Below are 21,572 nucleotides of genomic sequence, written 5' to 3' on the forward strand. Positions count from 1 at the left end.
ATTATGGTTAATTAAAATTAGGAAGGGAAGAAAAAAGCAAAGCATTTGCATTGTACAGGCTTTAAAAAAATAATGTAGTAACATAAAAATTGTATTGATCCATGAATATATAAAAATAAATTAATGTTTAGTGTCTCTTTCAACAAAAGACAAAATCCTAAATATATCTTTGCAAACAAACTTTATTTTTTAATAAAGCTACATAGGCTGAGAGAGAGATGATCATTTATACTTTCAGCAGAAAATATGATATAACTGCATTTTGTTGGTTATCAAAGTGAGCAATGTTGTGAATTAATCTTATCTAAACAATTCTATTTCCTACCCTGGAAAAAAAATAACACAATCTACATTATTGCTTTATGACAGTGGGCCAGAGATTTATTTTACTTTGTTCTACTCTTCTTTTCTCCTTTTTCCCCCAATGGTAAAAAGCCCACCAACCTGGTTTTACATATATATTATAATTTGATATAGAACTAAAAGCTTTCTCCAGAACTACCTCAGCATTTTATCATATTCCTAACATGGAATGGAATTTTTGGGTACATTACATCATGCCCATAACTCTGAAATTAAAAAAAAAAAAATCACTGGGCTAGTAACTTGGTTTATACAACAAAGATCAACAGAAGACAAGAAACGGTCCCAGCAAAGTTTCCCCACTCATGTAACCACTTGAAAGTCAGTCTTCACTTTTTCCAGCTCCTTCACCTTCTTGTCTGCTTCAGAAGTCCAATAAGTGTCATACAAGCTGCAAAAAGAATTTCATTCAGGCTATTAATACTATAGATTACAGATGAGAAACATCAGACAAGGATAGAATCACTCAGTTGGTAATCACATCTCTAATAATACAATAAAACACATAAAATCTCATTTCCACGAGTGAGGTTACTTCCCATAGAGGGAGATGTTCTGGCTACCCCAAAGGCAGGCATTCAGCTAACGCTCTTTCTAACATTAAGATTCAATCAACCAGAACCGTGTTTCTAAAGATGACACATTTGAGGGCAAATCGTTTTGAAGGAACATCAAGAGCATTTGAAGAATCCTGAATGACTTGGAGCAAAGCTACTCAAGAAAAACATGCCCAACTCAGTCAATCATTAGGCGCTCAATTAAAAGCTTCTGAAATATTTAAAATGGTGATTGATCATCCTGGAAATAATTACAGACTGACTGCAAATATAACAAAGGCAATTGGCGGAGAGCAGTTAGGAAGCTCTATTAAAACTGTATGTAGTTTTTAACCGGAACACAATTATAGACTGAATCCTTTCCATTTTTCTAGAAATACTCTTAAACGACCCCTTGACCCTCGTTCTTACACGCTAACCAAGAGATACTTACATCAGATATTTCAGGTTACAGTTTGGATCTTTCACTGCTTCACACAACTTCAGCACACCCTCATCCCCGATTTGGCTGTAGCTCACATCCAGTTCTCGTAGAGAAGGTTTCTCAACTATAAGTTTGGCAAGTGCATCACAGCAAACTGCTGTAACACTCGACATCCCCACCCTAGGAAGAAGTCGGAATAACACCAAATAACATTTAAAAGAAAACTGGAACAATGAAAAGAAACGAAACAAACACTTAGGTCCAGCTACAGAGTTAGGGCAGTTCCTATCTATAGCCTCTATTTGCAAACAGCAACTGTTCCGACCCTCAAAAATGTTTCATTGATTTCAGGGAACAGTAAGCTTTTAGTTTTTCAAGATACTGCCAGAAGTTATATTGTTAGTAACATGGTTGTTAAGTGTATTTAGCTGCCCCATTGAAAACTGCAAAAGGCATTTACATGACCCCAGGAAACTGCAACCATCATCAATAAACTAGTTGTCAAGTGTCTGAATTTTGATCACTGATGCTGAAATGGTTGTAGGTTCGAAAAACAGCCATAAGTCACTTTTTCCAGTGCCAGTGTAACTTTGAACAGTCACTAAATGAACTAGTTGTAAGTTGAGGACTACCTGTTATGTATTAGTTAATCTTCAATAAACTCCTGGGGAAGAGGGAGAGGGCGGCTTAAAAAGTAGCTGATATACCTAAATACTGTGGCCAATAACCTTAAATAAACTTCAGTCAGCACAAAATCAGTGAAACCATTTGAGTTCCCCAAAGGTTTGTGGCATACAGTAGAACCTTTGGTCACGAACACTTCTGACCATGACCAAATCGGGTTCTGACCAAAAAATTCACTTTTTTTTTTATAGCCGATTTTCCCTTTTGCACAATTTTTTTTTCTAAGCACCAAATTTCCAAAATTAGGTTCGGGTCACATGCAAATTGGTTTACGACCAAAGTTATGGAACAAATTATGGTCGTGACCAGAGGTTCTACTGTATATCGGTTTTGCTTTGGTGAAGACAACTGTGATTGTCACATCTACCTTTAGAAACAATCTCTACCCTATATTTGCCTAAACAAGGTTATGCTTTTTTTTAAAGGCACCCAAATTGGCTAACGTATCTAAAAAAATAGCAATTAGTATATACAACACAGTTGAATAGATTTATATATCACCCACACCCCCAAATGCAATTACTAAACTACATAATCTGATATCCTGCACCTTCAATGATAATTGTCTAGTCCTTAAAACTGTGGGATTATGACAGAGTGTGAGAGTCATGGGAACCTGATGAAGATCAGGCATTTAAAATGATACCAAAATCTAATGCCCTGTGCTATTTCTTTTTATTCATTCTGATTTTGAGTATAAGCCCCCTTTTTACTAAAAGAATTCTAATGCTTTAGTATAGGCCAACTTTTGATAGGAAGCTATCACTTGGACTAATACACCCAAAGGCTATTCATGTTGTTGGGCAATTTTAAGATGTATAGACATCAACTCCCAAAATTTCCCACCCAGTATGTTGTCTCAGGAATTGAGAGTTGAAGTCCATACAACTTAAAGTTGCCAAGTTTGAAAAACAGGGTTAGAAGAATCCCACATAAAGCAGTATACAGAAAGGATAAGAAAGGTTTACACTGTCACTCACCAGAGGGATTCAAGGTTGCACTTTGAGCTCCTGATACCGTTACAGATTTCAATCACTCCTGCATCTCCAATGGAGTTGCCACCCAGTTGCAGCTCTTTAAGGACAACGTTCACGCTCAAGGCAGAGCTAATACTCTTGCAGCAAGCTTCAGTCAAGCCACAATCTCTTAACCTGTAGCAGAGAAATAAGTGCATCTCTTACAATGCTGGGGTTGTGCAACGCAACAAGTCTTTCCCCAGATTTTGTTTGTTTTCTCTTCTGCCAAATTAGCATTAGCAGTTAGTTTTGTTCTGGACTATATGGAACAACATGCTGAAGACCCAGCAACTCTAGTTCTGTTTACGCACCCGATTCTTTCCTTGCTTCAGCAGAACTCTCTTTTTCATATTCATTTGGCCATAGGGCTTCAGTGGTAAAAATGGCAAATAACAGGAAAGCGAAGATATGCTCAGAAAATTAAGGGAGGTTTAAAGAGCTTCCTCTTCACAGCAAGGATATATTTGCTGGGGATGGGCTACCTTACAGATTCTTGGAATCAAAAGCTTGGCAGGAATGTCATTTAAGCAATCCCTTGAAGCTACGTTGTCCCTCCATTCTAGACAAATCCTGTTCAGCAGCATTGCTGATTGCAACAAAAAGAAAACATGCACTAACCATAGAGATTGGAGTTTTGTTTCTGGATTCTTCAGCCCTTCACATAAAAAGTCTACTCCTTCGTTTTTCACAGGATTTCCCAGCAAGCTCATATCCTTGAGTGTCTCTTTGGTACCAATGACTGTGGCAAGTTCCTTACAACCACCTGGAGTGATATTGCATTCCCACAACCTGAAATAATCATCAAATCATTGCCTTAACTTTTCACAAACAATTAAGATAGATTTCAAATGGTTCCCTCATTTGAAACATTTATGTACATCTTCATATACCTGCTCCTTAAACTACAACCCATTCACTTGTAGCAAGTAAGTAATGCATAAAAATATTGAAATATACATATGACCCAGAATCAAAACTCTCCTTTGGCCAATGAAAACATATCAAGACCAAGTCGATTTCTCAACATACTTGAGCCCTGAAGATTGTTCACCACCCCTTAGCCTTAGTCTTTGATGTGAATGAGACCCCCATTTGATGGCAGCCATTTGGTGATAGCATCTCTGATATTACTCCAGAATCAGAGATTATCTTTAACAGAAAAGAATTGGCCATTATTAGGCTACATGGCCATTTATAGAAACATGGATGAAAACTGGGATTTGTGACTCATTATGTTAAATACTACATTCCTTTAGAAATAAACTTTATAGACATAAAGAATTGTTGCAGAAATTGCACATGGAGTTCAATCCCCCACATAGGGGAATACCAAAAACACCTATGTACACAACCTAGATTGGGTACAGTTTAAATTTCATGAATTATTCTCACTTGCACTGGGAGAAAAAAAGGACCGTATTTTTTGGACTATAAGACACACCGGTGTATAAGATGCACCAAGATTTCAAAGAGGTAAGTAAGAAAAAAAGTTTTTGTCCTTCCTGGCTCTGAGGAGCACTCTGCAGGCTTCAGCAGGCTGGGGGAAGGCAAAAATGCCCCCTTTTTTGCAAAAAAAGGATGGAAAATGGGTCATTTTTTTGCAAAAACGGGGGCATTTTTGCCTTCCCCCCCCAACCCTGCTGAAGCCTGCAGAGTGCTTCTGGGGACTGGGGAAGGGGAAAATGCCCGTTTTTCCAAAAAACATCCTGCTTTTTTCAAAAATGGGGTGTAGGTACGGAACTTTGGGAGGCCAAAAATGGCTGTATTCAGTGTATTAAGATGCACCAATATTTCCACGCTCTTTTATTGGGGGGTGGGGGAAAGGTGCGTCTTATACTCCGAAAAATATAGTATGCTGCCAAGACTCACGGCAGAAAACCATATCTGAAAATGTATACTAGATTTTTAACATATTAAGAGAATTATATAGGTGTAGTTTTAAATATTAAAAATGCAGTAAATTAACCTTATCTACCAATTTGAAATAAAATAGAGACATTACTAAGCAGATTTCCAATCTGAATCTGGCTGTAAGAACCTAGTTATAGCCCGAGGTAATATAAAGCATAAAGGTTGTTGCGAGGAATACGGATTAAGATTTTAAGATGTATATATTGTCCTACCCAAAAGGGGGAATGTTAGGAATATAATCTAATGGTTGGGTTGGCAATATATAAATCATATAACAATGCTGTATCTGTTTCTTTAAATCATACTGTAAAATGTGATTGGTTGCTGTTTTCCTCAATCGGCCATAAGAGGGAGCCAGAATGACTGTTAGCTCTGTTTGTTAGGGTTCACCGACAAATGCGCGCTCGACAAAAGTGCACCGACAAAAGTGCACCGACAAAACCGCAGGGAGAAAAGCACGAGTTTGAAATCGCGCCGAAGAATGAACACAGAAGCGCGCTCTAAACCTAACACTAAAGGTAACCCTAAACCTAACCCTGAACCTAACCCTAAATCAAACCCTTACCCTAACTCTAACCCTGAACCTAACCCTAACCCCTAACTTAACTGGTTCACCGACCCTTATCTTAACCGTAATGGCGCTTCTGTTGGTGCGCCTTTGTGGGTGCGCTGTCGACGTCGTGGTTTTATTGCCACAATTTTGTCGGCGCACTGTTGTCGGGCGCGCTTTTGTCGGATCACGGTTTGTTAGATGCTGGGTTGATCTGATCTGAGTGTTTTGGAAACTGGCTGTTAGAAAGTGCCGTGAGCTATTGTAAGTTTTGCAACTGCTAGCAAGCTTTAAGTACTGAACTGATTGTATGATTATTGGACTATGTTATTTGGATTATCCCTTACCTGAAAGACATTGATGACTGACTATCTTAACCGTGTATGACTTGGACTGTTTGATGGACTCTGATACCTCTATTTCCACGAGAGTAAAAGCCTACTTAAACTGCAGTATCTCTGTATGCTGGTTTGTGTGTTCTCCAACAACACTCTCGCAATGCTTCGCTGAACGTACTCGCTCTCCCAATGGGGAGCTTACCTAACAGTATGTAACAAGCCACTGTGAAAGCCTAATTGATATTTGTTACCAAAGGATATTTCATACAAGATTTGAAGATCGCCAATATTTAGGGAGCCACTTACCATAGTTTCTCTACTTTGCAATTTGGATTTTGGACACCTTGGCAGAGGATAGCTAGCCCTGCATCACCAATATCGTTGTCTCCTATGCATAACTCTTTCAAGGATGGAGTATTACTGAGGAAAGTACTGAGGTCCTCACAACTAGCACGTGTGATCTCACAGCTTTCTAATCTGCAAATAAATAAAAAACAGTTCCAAAGCTGCACTGGATTTCACCAGAAAACTGACAAAAGAATTTTGTTTTTTCAGCAACTCTGCCTACAATAATCACAGTGTTAGAGATGGAAATCTTGCAACTACAGAACACATGGCTTTATATTTCTATGAGTGTGCATATAACAAAAATTGTTCTGAGCTTGGAAGAGAATAGCCACAATTGTGGTATTTCACATATTTTGACACAATGGGAACTCTAAATAAGTCCCCTGCTTTGTGTTTCATCATAGGGCCACAAAGAAGGGATTTAATCGATGATCAGTGCTATTTACATCCAGTTTACAAAACTGGCAAATAGGATTTTAAAACGTATCAAGCTTTTAAAACACATACATGAATACACACAGTAGACAAAAAAAATTGTTAAGTATTTTGCTGCAAAAGTGCTTAACACAAAACACAGTCCAGCATAGTTGCAAGAGCAATGGAGTCATTTTAACACAACCTATAAATAACCTAACAACAGAAAAATATATTTAGACTATCAGTTTGAGATTTTTTCCTAATGCATACAATGCATACCAGTACAAGTTGTAGTTTGTAATATGATTGCAAGATGAAGTATAATAACTTAGCAATAGGGATTATTTGTGAATATACAAGCACAATTTACATTTGACAACCTGCTTATAATACTTATGGATCTGCTAATTTGGCTAATGGCACTTTTCTAATCTTCAACTTTTGGTGAATTACTTAGAAAGATGTGGAATAAAAACTCATTTTATCCTGAGTTTGGATAAAACTCTGAAACTCTATTTATTGGCTGCCCTTCTTATTTTAGAGCAGGGGTGTCAAACTCAATTTCATTGAGGGCCGCACCAAGGGTGGTTGACCTCGGGTCTGTGTGTGTGGGTCTGTGTGTGTGGCTGATTGGGTGGGTGTGGCCAACTAGGTAGGCATGGCCAGCTTGACAACACTCCCCAAACTGCTGGCATGTTTCCTCTTTGCACTGGTAGACCAGGCCGAAGCCACACTGGCCCAATGTTTCCTCTTTGCATTGGGTAGCTGAAGCCACACTGGCTTGATGTTCCCTCTTTGCATTGGGTAGACTGGGCTGAAGCCACAGGGGCCAGCCTCTTACATTTTCCAGGACTGCCCTGCAGGCCGGATCTCACCATACTGTCTGTGGTCCTGATGTGACCCGCAGGCCTTGAGTTTGACACCCCTGCTTTAGTGTAACACTTGGCCATCCATTTTACCTCAGCGTAATAAATCTGTTTTATTCTGAACTCAGAATAACTGAAATAGCTATTCCAATCTTAAACTGTTTTAAATGTTCACTCTATTACAGTCCATCTTGGGTGGATTACTCTTTAATGTAGACAACCACTTCTTTAGAAACTTCTCAGCCGTGACATATCCCAAAAGAAAGAACTCCAGACAAATATGAACTTACTGTAGGGATTGCAAGTTAGAAGAGCCCTTCACCAAGGCTTGGCAGAGGTTTTTCACTGCTTCATCTCCTAGCTTGTTATTACTCAGGTTGAGCATTTGCAGGGACGATTTGACACGTAGTACAGAGCAGAGAGCTTCTATGTTTTCCTTTGTGAGGTCACAGAATTGTAGTCTATAAGAGAGAGGAGTGAGTTGACTTCCAAAAGATAATAGTGAAGACATTTGGGGGAAGGTGCAGAGGATATACAGTATACATATTAATAACCTATGGCAGAGCTTTCTGAAACGTAATTTCATTTTAATGTATGCCAATTAGTGTACATTTAAAGTGACAATAAAGTTATTCTATGTCTTTCCAACCCAATTTTGTTTAGTTTTCTTATTCATTTAATTAATCTACCTCTAGCTGGTCTCCATCATAATACCAACTCTAAGCAGCCAACAAAGCATCAATAAAATTGAAGTAAGAAAGCAAGTTTATCTCTCCAGTTTACAAGCAAGCAAATAACAATTAGAGCATCAAAACCCAAGTCAGGAAAATTAATGAAACTAGTTACACATCATAAAACAAAGTTCAACAACTGGATTCAGAAATCTGTATACAGGCGTACAACCCCATCAATAAATAAAATTGGGAAATCCCTGAGATTTCCAAGACAGAAAACTTACTATTAGCAGACTAGGTATTAAGCAGTAACAGCCAGAAACCAGGGCTGCTGAAAAGTCAATGACCTGATATGTAAAATGAGTACTGTTACAAGGATGAATCATTGTAAAGATGCCAACCCCACCCTTTCCTGAGACTCATGTAATTGCTAGCTTAGTCTGGATGAAAGCTCATGACTTTGGATCCCTCATTTGATATAATTTCATGACTGATCTCCTCAATCTTAGTACTTCAACCTGCGTACCTCAACCACTATCCCATACTCTCTCCTAATTTTTGCTGGTTTATCCAATTCTGTGTTTCTGGTCCTTACAAGATGGGTGAAAAAGAAGCTTTTTAACGTGAGAAACTTCTAAACTTCAAAACATATTTGCTGTCTTATATGTACTGAAGAACTTCAAATACTTACTGTAGTGATTCTAGTTGGCAGTTTGGATCCACAAGTCCTTGGCACAGTGCTTTTCCACCTGAGGAGCCCAAACTGTTATCTCCCAGGTGTAGTTCTGTCAGAGATGATTTGCTAACTACAGAACGTAGCTTCTCACAGCAAGCTTTAGTTAAATTGCAGTTCCGTAACCTGGAATAATGAAATGGGTGTAAATTCCATTAATGCTTGAGAGTAGGAGCGGATAGCAAGTATCATCTTATTGAACGCTTAGTCATACTGGCTGGAACATGGCAGTCAAACAAACACATTTTTGAAGGCCACAAATCCCATTCCTGAGAGCCGCCATGTCAAGAGTCGCTTGAAAGATGTTAAGGCAAATTACACTTCTCCCAATATCACTCCTCTATTCCAGCAGGGTAGCTTTTCTGTTTTTTCTTTATGAGTTCAATGACTGGCAATAAACTCTACAAATAATGTTGATGCATCATATATCTTATGCGCCATCTCAAAATTGGCAAGCAATTATAAATATAATGTTCAGCTCTTTTGCATACAGGTAGAATTCAATATTTGGTATTTACTAACAAAAGCTGGAAACCCCTGTTTGAATCCCTAGAGATTCAACTGCCAATAATTGCTGATTTCGCCAACCTGACATGCTTTAATTATGTTGGATCTCAATTTTTTGGAATTTGGTTCTGAAATTCTGGTTCAAAACTAAAAAAAATATAATCTAAAGCAGTTGGAAATCTCATGTTTTTTTTTTTTTTTTTGCAGGGGGTTGGAGGGAAGGGGAGAAGGATCAGTATTTATACAAAACTAAGGAAGGAGAGGCAACAACAAACTCCCAGGGGAGCAGCCCGCCTCTGCCTCAGGTCTACCTGCACTTTCTCCAGAGATCTGCCTGAGTGGGGATTGGAGCCGTTTCGAGAAGCAGGTCGAAGTGGCCATGACCATTGTAATATATATTATCAACAATATTACAGCTACATGATCATAAAGCGAACAATTGCCTTGAAAGATAGTGCTTGAGACAGGTGTAGCAAGCAGCAATTTTCTAAATGGTAGGTTAGTGTGCTGTTCCTTTCTGGACAAACTCTACTTATGTGGTTGCTAAGAGTCAACACTGACTGGGTGGCATAGAACTGATTAATCCTGCTATACTAGTTTTCATTTGTCAGCTGAATCAACGTATATGTGCCTTTTTCAATATTTACACATTTCACTTATTTATGTCAAGGTGCATCTAAACAACAGCCCTCATTCTTTCCAATTAAATACCAATATAATGCTCTCCTTGCTATATGAAATCAATGCTCGTTTAGAGACGTGAGAATTCAAACTTCCATATTCTTCTCTTAGTATTATTCAACGCAAAAGAACTTGAGTTTTGTGATTTATTATATTTATTTATTAATTTATAATATGGTATTATTGTGGAAACAAAGGAAGTATTCCCCAGGGAAAAGGAGTGTAACATGATTATCCTATCAACCCAACTTGAAAAATCATTTAAATATAGTTGACTGTAAATCTCCTATACTTGCTGTTTTCAGATAGTCCTTATTTAACGTCTACCCATTCAACGACCATTACAAAGTTGCTGAAGGAAGGGATTTATATCTTTGAAGTTTCAGCCCCTGCAGGACGCCTGCAGTCATGTGAACAAATTCAGGCCCACCTGCATTTACAGCTCCCTTTGGAGTATCCATCATCTGCCCACACTACCCAGCCCCGCCTATTGCCACACATCAGTTCTCCAGCAGCTGGGGCCTTGTCCATGGCACCTTTTGTGCCGATGCCAGTGGGAACTCTCTCTCTCTCTCTCTTTGTCCAAGGCCTACAATTTAGTGCCAGTCAGGGCTTTCTTTTGTTTCTCCTTTTTCTCCGGCTATGTTAGAGACCCAGGCAGCCCTGCAGCAAAAGAAAGGAGTTCAAAGAAGGCCCTGGCTGGTACAGTAGTGACACACAATGTGGCAGGCTTGTTGGTGGCAAGGGAAGCTGGTAGGCATGTAACCAAACAGGCAGAGATGGGGGAAAAGAGGGTATTGGGGGGTTGATAAGGAGATAGTCCCTTACCTTTCTGATGCTCAGGGCTGGGAGGGACCAATGTGGAAATGGCTTGGATGGTGGGGGAGGTCCTTAATTAAGGGCCAGTGGGATTCAGTTAATGGCAGCAATAGAGAGTGCCCAGGTTGCTGTCATTAAGTGAGTCACATCACATTATAGGAAGTCTTAGCCTGACGATCACAACTGAGCCCAAAATTTATGTTGCTAAGTGACACATTTCTTAAGTGAGTTTTGCCTCATTTTAAGACCTTATTGCCAAAGTTGTTAAGTGAATCACTATACTTGTTAAGTGAGTAATGCGACTGCTAAATGAATCTGACTTCCCCGTTGACTTTGCTTGTCAGGTCGTCAAAGGGGATCACATGACCCCGGGACACTGCAACAGACATAAATATAAATCAGTTGCCAAGCATCCAAATTTTGATCATGTGACTATGGGGATGCCGCAATGGTCATAAGTGTGAAACATGGCCACAAGTCACTTTTTTCAGTCAGTGCTGTTGTAACTTTCAATGGTCACTAAATGAACTGTTGTAAGTCAAGGACTACTTATATGTTTGCTATTCTAATCAGATGTAATAAATACCATAGTTGGCCTATAACAGTCAACAATGAATTGTATTGAGAATTTATGCCTGGGAGAAATGCTAGGCTACTTGTATAGTCACATTTGGAAGAGATTAACAGAGAAGGCAATAACTATATAAAAGTTTCCACTTGTGGGAGGTATAATCCAAAGCTACTAAAGCCATTATGAATTCTAGGAATATTTACCTTAGTTTTTGAAGTTTGCAATTGGGGTTTAACAATCCTTTGCATAGAGCATCTACACCAGCATCTCCCAGTTCATTGTTGCTTAGATTCAGTTCAGTTAGTTCTTGGTTGGTAGTCAGAACAACAGAAAGATCTTCACAATGGCTAATTCCCAGACCGCAGTCATCCAATCTAAAAATTTAGAGAGGAAATAGACATTAGCTCTAATTTAGCCAGATGAATTATCTGCCACCTACAGCACCCTCCTAGGCTAAGCTTATTAGTACACCTTTAAAATGCTTGAATAAAATCTAACAGGTGGAGCATAGCATGTGTCTCAAGTATTTAAGAACGTCCTGGAGCAATATACATGATTGCTTACATGATTCAACATACACTTACATGATTCTCCCCACCCTTCTCCTCCCTCCGCAAACAATACAATGTGCTTTCAGCAATTTGTCCAAGATGGCTAAAGAGGATTTATGAGCAAAAGCATCTGGAAATCACATGGACTGGAGTGAGAAAGAGAAAACATTATATACCACCGTCCAGGCCTTCCGCACAGCCCTCAAGAACTGGCTATCCCGTCAGGCCTGGGGATAGGATTACTCTCACCCCGCCCGAATGTTGAGTGAATGGTGTGTTTTTATGGTTAATTTCTTTTATTCACGTTTCTTTTTCTTTTTAAGTCTTGTCTTGCACTCCCTTCCCTCCATTGTTGTAAGCCGCCCTGAGTCCCCTCAGGGAAAAGGGCGGCATATAAATGTTTAATAAAATCTAAAATCTAAAAAAATATGCAGTGTTTTTCAATGCTAGTGGCTAGGGAATTCTGGGAGTTGAAGTTCACACATTTAAAACTTCCAAGAATGAGAAACATGGGTATATGGGAAAGCAAAACATTGAAGGGGGAAAGTGTGTGTGTGTGGGGATTACCATCCTTCATGTAAGTGGCATTCCAGAAGAATTTTTGTGCTAATCCATTATTGATTTTCCCCAATTCAAATCATGAAGGGAAATGTTAGAATTGTTAAACAAGGCCTTCAAAAAGCCCTTGAAATTCACTAAATGTTGTTAACTTACCTAATTGTCTTGTGCTGTTTCATGGATTCAACAAGTTCTTTCCATTTTGATGCCTCAAATTCTTGGCACTGCAAGTCAAGGTCCATTTCTGAGGTTTTAACTACAGAAATGAGAAAAAGACATCCTCGGGTTAAAAAAAATAGCCCACTTCAATGCATGACTGGATGCAAACTATTAGAGTTACATTTTTGGTCTTTTGCAATTACAGTCACTTCAAGAAATTCTTTCTTCATAGACGCCTACCTTGCTCAAGAGCTAAATACTTCTGTCTGAAGTCATTTGGAACTTTAAAAAGACTCCTTTGAACAGAACTGCTGCAATAATTTTTCAGCACACATAAATTATGAAATGTTACACTCAAGAGGCAGCTTAGCGTACCAGAAAGAAGGAAGTATAATAGAGGCAAAGCACGTGCATTGCTTACCAAAAGTCATGGTATAATTCCTGGTACTTTTTAAGTAGAGCTCAAGAATATTCTCGTGAAAATCCTGGAAAATTGTTAGTCAGATCTGAGAAAAACTGGTATCTTTTTGCTCATTTCTGTGATTTTCAAGGGTTTGGGGGAATAGTTCCCCACAAGCCTCAACACTCCTAAAAAAACCTACCCTCTTTACTTTCGTGATTTCTTGTCTGGTTGGTCATCTTCCTTAGTAGAGCCAAGAAATTTTCCCACATCTAGACTAGTAGGACAGTGAACTGATGTTAGCTTCTTATGTGCCTATGCTGTACTTTGATTCTAAACACAGTGCCCAGGCCTCTAATATTATTCAGAATCTCTCCAAGAGTTACAATTGCAATCAAGTAAATTTAATTTCTGCAGGAATACATGCATTAGTTACTATAGGTCCTGTGGATGCTAGACACTCACTTAAGTTTGTAAAAAATTTCCTTAACACATTTATAAATGAATCTTGGCATAAACTGAGTTATTTAAAGTGACTTATACAGGTCATTCCAATGATTGTTCACATCAGATAACTTTCCAGAAAATATGTAATTGATCAGTTCTAGTAAACCTGGCCTTAATATTCATCCTAACTACCAATGCATTCTATATATAACCTTGCCCACATAGAAGTGATGTTCTAATAGTGAATTCACCATAATTATAACTGCTGAAGGGATGAACAGCTTTATGCAGTGTGCAAATTAGTCTGTTCATTCTGAATACATAGAAAGACTGTCAACCTCACTCACTTTCAATTTCTAAGCTTTAAATTCTAAGGGCAACAAAAACCTATTTCTGGAATGTTTTTTCAAAATATGATACATGAAACCTCCCAGCCTTCAGGCAGGCAGGTCTGTACAGAGCAGGAGTTCTGCATAGTATTGTTTCAGTGCTACTCGCTCCCACTTTTCCTGGAAGATAAGTTGGCTTGACCCAATTCCTATGTAATTCCTGTTCTTGGGGTCCCCCCCCCCAATCAAGCTGCATCTACTGACTGAGCATTTGTGCTCAGTATCTTCATCTTTTCTGGACTGCTAAAGCAAATGGAAGCCATGGAGCTTTTAAGTCAACCTTGCAATTGCACCAGTAACTATAGAAAGAAAATCCCCAAGACTTCTGTGAAAGGACTCCCCATCATTACCTTAAAGCTTAAACAAGGTGGAAGGACAATGTATGTTTATCTAGTTTGTCTTGACCATACCATCACTGACATATAGTTCTGTCCTTGGCTGAAAATTGCTCCACACTGCCAGCTTAAAGCCAAAGATATGGGAGTATTAGATAAGGTATTCTGTAATGTTCTATATGTAATCAGTTTAGCAGTTTATTTCTGGGATGACAAAATACTCTTAAGAATGGACAACTCAATTGTGCAACTCAAATCCTCCTATTTTTTTTTTCTCCACCCCACTTTTTAAAATTCCAAATATTCTATAGTTGCTTTGCCAATCACTTTCAGATATACAAGCCATTATCCCATCCTGAGGGAAGAGAGCATGGTCCAGAAATTGCCTTTAGTTATGGGCAAAGAAATACTTCATAATATCAAGTAATTCTTGGGAACATGTATTCTATTTGGGACTCTCTCTGCAGGAAGCAGCCAAATTGATCTTGTTTAGACTTTGAAAATAAACAGGGTTTAGGCTTGGCTAGTTGTTTTTTTTTAAAAAAAATATTTTTATAAACAACTCATGACAGTGAACATACCTGATTTTCCTTTCTTCTCCTATTTTCCCCACAAAAACCACCTGGTAGGTAAATTGGGCTGAGAGAGATTGATTGGCCCAAAGTCACCCAGCCGGCTTTCATACCTAAGGCCGGATTAAAAATCACATCTCCTGGTTTCCAGCCTGGCGCCTTGACCGCTACACCAAACTGGGAATCCTCCAATTGGGTAATTTAAAAAGATATTCCAAAAGAAAGCAATCTCAATCCACCTCCGCACTGATTCTAATACAATTATGAGGCATAATATCCATTAAGTCCAAGAAATTCAGTTCAGTGAAAAGGAGATTTTACTACCATCACTGTCTGTGGCTGCTCAATGGTTGGTGCAAATAAGCCTTTATGAATGCTGCTCTATTCATAATTAAGACAACAAAACTTCCAATTATGTTTTTCACTGTAATACTACTGCCAATAATAAAAAATCATAACCTTTGTCATCCCACAGCTTTTTCAACTCAATGCCATTCAGATACGTTTACACAGCCTGGAAATTGTTATCCTGTCATCTGTAATTCCATAGCAGGTTCAGAAAGACTGAATTCTATTCTTTGCCTCATTCTACTTTCCTTTTGGTTCTTTTATTAAATTATCAGTAAGAAGCTGGCATCCAATAAAGCACTATGCCAGCTTTTAGCATCGTATTTATTTCTAAGAATGCTCCTAAACCTTCATAATACCGACAGGTGTTCTTACAAGGTAAAAATTAAGTTGCCACACAGTACTATGGTTTGTTTGGAAGCATGTCTATCCAGAGGGGAAAATGACACAAAAATAAGTAAAAGTAGTAGTAAATATCCCTGGGGTCTCAAGGCCCTAATAAGGTACAAATCTATCATCTGCTATGTCAATTAATCCAATTTAATAGATCATACATATCTTCATATTCATCTTAAGAGTTAAATAGTGTGTCCTCTGGCCCATATTGTCCAAGTGTGCTCTAGGCAAAGCAAGTGGAACAAGTTACCAGCCATCACTCAAAAGAAACTGTCAGCTGAGATGGCGATTTGCTTATTGTCATGTTTAAAACTATATAATCAAGGAGCTTCTTAAAAACTGATCTTGTCAATTTATTTCTTGCCTATTCACCATGAAGAGTTCAAGAGGATTCATAAAATTATTGCTATAGCATATTAGATTTAATGTTCCAGATATAGTTATTTAATGGCAATATAATCACACTTGAAGTTTAAAATGAAAACTCTGGATCATAGCTTGTTTCAAAAACTTTCCTTTCTCTTGCCAAAGGCATACGTACCACCAAAGTGCCAATTATCCATGTGAGTATTAACATTTAAAATTAAAGGTACTGAATGCCTCAAAAATTTGGATAATTGCTTTTGCCCATATTACTTCTCCACCATTCATAAAGCAGTCCTGGTTTTTTTCCCCATGTGCCTGATTGAGCCATACAATGCAACCGCTTTAAAAGTTACATTAACTTGAACAATTAACTCCTTCAAGCAGCACTAGCATCAGTTTTTGCACATAAACTGGAAAAAGTTGGACTGCTATAATGAACATTGTAAAGAGCAATGCATTATGGCAGGCTCAGACTTCCAAATTATTTTGAAATGTACACATTTCCCCAATCTAGATAGAAAGAAAAGTGAGTGTTTTATTTTGCAACTTCAGTTAAACGTTTCTTCTAAGCTGGGGGCGGGGGGGGGGGGGGGGGGAGAAGACAAACAAAAGCAAGAATTGAGAAATAGTTGCAATTTTTTTATTAGTAGCATGGTTAAAAATTTGAAAGATTATTGAACTTGATTCCTATGGAAGGAAATCTGAAAACAGGCAGTGAAAAATGCCTTCCACAAATTAAAACCACCCTCATACACAGAAAGACTAAAAGCAGCCTGCTACTGGTAAATGAACTAACAAATGATTGAAGCTTCTTTTATTCAAGCACCACACCAAACTTAGTGCCTTACAACTTAATTGGGCCATAACTTTCTTATATCTCATTTATTAGTCCTTCTGGTCATATAACCAAAGAATTATACAAAATGCAGTGCCAAAACTTCAGAGGGTGTGCTACCCACATCTGCTCAGGAAAAAAATCAGATGACTATTAGAGGGCAGAGAGTTAAGATTGCCTGTGCAATTATTAATCTAATTTACATTCACCCCATCAGAAAAGACTTAATGGCTTACACAGATAACCAAAAATAGTTATACATAGCAACGTCTTATAAATACAAATAAAACCCCAAATTACTTTAAAAAAAACAGGAGGGAGATTAAATGGGGTATCTTTATTTCTAACGTCTTTAAAGGGAACTTTTTAGCAGAGGACACTTTTCTTCTGGCACCCTCTATACCTAAAAATGTCATGGCTGCCAGTCACTGGATTTTGGGCAGACCTCATGCACTTAGCTAGCCATGGTTCGAGAAAATAAAAGTGAATTAAATTCATTTGGCAGCTAAGGCTGCTGTGCTGCAATTGCCTTAAGGCAGAGGAATCCAAACGGCGTCTCTAACCTGGAATGGCGCCGGGACTCCTAAAATGACGGAGAAACTTTTAAACATAGACAAAATAACGCCACGGTCTTTCTCCTCAACCGAAAAGTTATGTTCAGCTATTATTCAGTGCGAAGCTATGACTCGAAGCCTCTGAGTCACCGTTAACGATTCCCTTTCCTCGTTTTGTCAAGTCATCTTCTTTGAAGGGAGCCAGAGTTGCTTCGCTGCAAGTGAGCCGAGTTTTTCCAACGGAACGAAAAAGGCGTGAGCCCGTTCACGAATACCATCCAGGACAGCTTTCAAACGGGGTCCCCCCCAAAAAATTTTTTAACTCCAAGTAGTAATTTGGGACCAGGAATGAAAACCAGAAAGTGCCGCGATTTTCTTACGTTGCCAACGAAGCACGATTTGGGCTCGCAGTTGGCTTTCACTCCCCCCCCTTATTTTTCTTCTATCCCCAACCCAAATTACTTAGTTTAAACCCGACTATACGAACACCATGGCCAGCACTCCGCCACCCCGCCCCTCTCACACCTGGTTAAACAGTAGTAACAGTCAAGGGAGGCATTAACTTACCGAACCGTCGGGAAGACGAAAAACGACTAACAGATCGCTTGCCTTCAGCCCCACCCACCCTCTTACGGGAAAATATCTTCTCCGCTTCGGCCACGCCCTTTTCTCTCGCAGCCAATTGGAGGAGAGTGAAACCGACATGCATCATTGCTCCGCCCTCCTCGTCCCCCACCCCAGCCCACCCCCAACCAAGGCGTCTCCTGTTGCGTTCGGGCTTGCTCACAATCCCGATGAGGCCATCGGGAATTTTCCATGGATTGAGAGCAATTATTTAGTTGCTAGGGAAGGTTCGCGACGCCCTTTTCGCAGCAGAGATGAAGGATGTTATTTTGCTCGAGATTCGTGCCAGCTTTTTTATTTCCTCACATCAAAGAGGAGTAAAATCCCTTCTGCGAAGTTTTAAAACTCCCCTTTCTCAGCGAACCCACCTCGCGCTATTTGGTGGAGAGTAAAAGGCAGGCTACAAACAAACATAGTTACATAACTAAAATTCAATTGTAAAACAGGCGTCCTGCAAAAATATTTAAAAGGAAATAAAAATAAAGGGATCAGAAATCCTAATGTCAAAAGTCAATTATCTTCAAACATTGCTCCGCAACCTTGTTCCACGTTCTGAGCAGCTTCAATAAACTCTTAAGAGCAATTTATTACTTTAACTGAGCCATTAAAGCAATATAAGACTAAATGCCATCTCCTTCTGATAACCTCAGTGGTTATTCATCTCTGTCTTTCTTATCAATCTATTTGAAAACTGCCAAATTTAACCTTTTGTATCAGTTTTTTCAACCACTGCAAATAATGGCTTTTTCCTCAGTCTGGTGTTTTCCAGATGTGAAGAACACAAAATAGATTATCCAAATTATAATCCCATACGGCGAGATAGCACATGGTATTGGGGAGGGGGCTGTGCAAGTAATTCTTAATTTACAATCAGAACTAGTGCGCCAGAATTTCTGGTGCTAAGCAAGATGGTTGTTAAGTGAGTCATGCCTGACTTTTCTTCTTTCTTAGCCATAGCTGTTAAGTGAATCACTGCAGTGATTAAGTAAGTAGTACTTTCCCCACTGTCTGCTTATCAAAAGCTGGTTGAGAAAGTCACAAATAGAGATCACATGATCCTGGGATGCTGCAATTGTCATAAATATATGCTAGCTGCCAAGCACCCAAAAGCTTGAACGTGTGATCATGGATATGCTCTGGCACTTGGTTGTAAGTCATTTTCTGTAGTGCCACTGTAACTTCGAACAGTCATTAAATAAATGGCTGTAAGTCAAGGACTACCTGTGTTCAGTTTCAGAAATGCATACTTTGAAAAAATACCCAGTTGTTGAACAGGTTTGTGGCTAACAATTGATCCTATCTTTTGTCTTAATTATTTTCCCTAGGGCCTGCATATTGTGTTCTTTTACTTCCAGTAACCTGAGCACATTTAAGAACCATCATTCAGCTCTAGGATATGCACTGAAAATGATTATGAAATTCTATACCTTCCATTTCTGGTAACTGCTTTCTTTGTGGCTTAACTTCAGTGGTTGGGAAAGTGCATTTGCACAAGTTATAAGTTGAAACAAAACCAAAACTCAACTCACTATTAGGGAAATAGTGGTCCTACAAAGTCTTGGGAAACCTAACCAGCTGGCCTAGGAGGATAATAAGTAGAAGCTACCTGAGTGTAAATAGAAAGAAATAGGAATTTTGCACTTCTGTAGTGGTAAGAACTATGAAGGAAGGTTAACATGGATACTAAAAGGGGAACGTATAGCCTATATAGGTATCAGCAAAAAGCCTTCTATTCTATTCATATTTGAAATGTTCCACAGAAATAGGAGAGTATGATCAGAACACTAATAAACTTAAATAAAGGTAGTCCTCAACATAGGACAATTGAGCCCAAAATTTATGTTGAGACATTTTAAGTGATTTTTACAACCTTTCTTGCCACAATTAAGTGAATCACAATTGATAATAACCCAGTTGTTAAATGAATCTGGCTTACTCATTGATTGTCAGAAAATGACAAAAGTATATGACCTTGGGATATAGCAACAGTCATAAATATGAACCAGTTGTCAAGCATCTGAATTTTGATGTCATGATCATGGGGATGCTACAAAGGTCGTAGATATGAAAAACTGTCGTAAGTCACTTTTTCAGGGCTGTTGTAACTTTGAATGGTCAATAAATGAAATGTTGTAAGCAGAGGACTACTTGTATATACCAGTAGTAATGAAACCAAGAAGAGATTCTTCTTAACAATTGTATTCAGGATAGAATTATAAACATTGCAGTTATTTGGAAAGAAATCTCATAAGAGTTCAATGGATTTTCTCCCAGGTGAATAATCAAATACTGAAACTTAAATGTGTTTCTCTAAACTAAAATCCATTTAATATACTATCCTCTTATTATGGATTTTGGCAGGACAATCCATATCTAGGACATTTTGGAAGTCATTGTGAATACCTCAACCCCTGTTGGTTATGCTGGAAATTCAATCTGGAAAACATCCCGCTGTGGAAATTTGAAGGAGACTTAGGTACCTCAAATGATCTCCAAGAATTATTTCCAAGAATCAAAGAATTTGGGAATGAACAATATTCAATTCTCCCCCCCCTCCCCAGCTTTATGACAACTCATTTTACAAACTATCCTGGATATTTAGTTGAAGAACAGTATACAAAAATCTGAGGAAGGAAATTAGGCAGTTCTGTTTTGGTTGCATTTTGCTCTAAAGCGGCATGGTAGTGAGCCACAAAGCGGCCCATTTGCTCGCTCAGCGACTCCTCAGTTACATTCACAACGTGGGCGTTCGCCTTTGCTTTCTGGCTACAGACTAACCGCGCCCTTTCTTGTACGCCTGCCAGGGGCGAGACATCTTCTCCCACTTACATCCCTCGGGAAAACCCCAGGCGCGATACCCGGTAGCAAGAGGAAACGCCCGGGCTCCACGCGGCAGAACGAAGCAGCTCCGGAGCTTCCCCAAAAGGGCGATCATTATTCCCTCCAAACAGCCTCGACTTCCTTTTTCCCCTTTCAACACCCCCTTTTCTTTGTAGAAGGGTCGGCTCGGTTTACCACGCCGCATTTTCCGCAGTCGATCAATCGTCGCGTCCCCCAACCCCGGGAGTCCAATTAGCCAGGTCATACTCACCGCCCACGGATTTTGTGGAAAAGGAAGCTGGCAATAAACGTCAGACGACAACTTCCTACTGTCTTCGTTTCCGTGCAACCGGTCGTGTTTGGTCTAAATACCCTTCGGTGCTGCCAAATGCAAAGGAAAACCTTACGAAACCTGGAGCGCGTCGGGCCCCGCTAATTTAAGGATTATTTATTGAACAGGGTCTGACGAAATTTGGAGATGATTGACTCATTTTTTTATGCATTGAGCTTCCCGAACTTGAATACGGAAATGCGTGATGATAATTGCATTGGAAAGGGAGAGACAAAGGGAACTAGAAAGGTGGCGGCGCTAAAGCTGCTTAAATGCATTAAATCTGATACGGAATGCTATGTAAACCCGTAATTCTTAATTCAGCTTCTCCCCCCCCCCTCTGCGAATGCCACTCAAAGGCTCCTAAGCAGGACAGATGTTTAAAATGGGGTGTGGGAAGTCTGCCACGGAGACAGCTAGGCCAGGGG

The 21,572-nt window shown here is 39.2% G+C and overlaps 1 protein-coding gene across 3 annotated transcripts; it reads right to left on the reverse strand.

Annotated features, from left to right (window-relative positions):
- Window positions 1-164: 164 nt before the first annotated feature.
- RNH1 (ribonuclease/angiogenin inhibitor 1) lies at window positions 165-21,172 on the reverse strand. Of its 3 annotated transcripts, none has more exons than XM_032221234.1 (10): window positions 21,085-21,172; window positions 12,725-12,824; window positions 11,663-11,833; window positions 8,840-9,007; window positions 7,765-7,935; window positions 6,150-6,320; window positions 3,663-3,833; window positions 3,009-3,179; window positions 1,354-1,524; window positions 165-754 (listed from the first exon to the last, which is right to left on the reverse strand). In XM_032221234.1, exons 2-10 carry the CDS (start codon window positions 12,808-12,810, stop codon window positions 667-669), a joined length of 1,368 nt encoding a protein of 455 aa, XP_032077125.1. In that variant the 5' UTR covers window positions 12,811-12,824; window positions 21,085-21,172; the 3' UTR covers window positions 165-666. The 3 variants fall into 3 exon arrangements, with proteins under 3 accessions (XP_032077125.1, XP_032077107.1, XP_032077116.1); XM_032221216.1 differs by lacking the exon at window positions 21,085-21,172 and adding an exon at window positions 20,823-21,050; XM_032221225.1 differs by lacking the exon at window positions 21,085-21,172 and adding an exon at window positions 17,937-18,096.
- Between the last annotated feature and the right edge of the window lie 400 nt (window positions 21,173-21,572).

The sequence above is a fragment of the Thamnophis elegans genome, chromosome 1 (genome assembly GCF_009769535.1).
Source record: "Thamnophis elegans isolate rThaEle1 chromosome 1, rThaEle1.pri, whole genome shotgun sequence".
Lineage (NCBI taxonomy): Eukaryota > Metazoa > Chordata > Lepidosauria > Squamata > Colubridae > Thamnophis > Thamnophis elegans.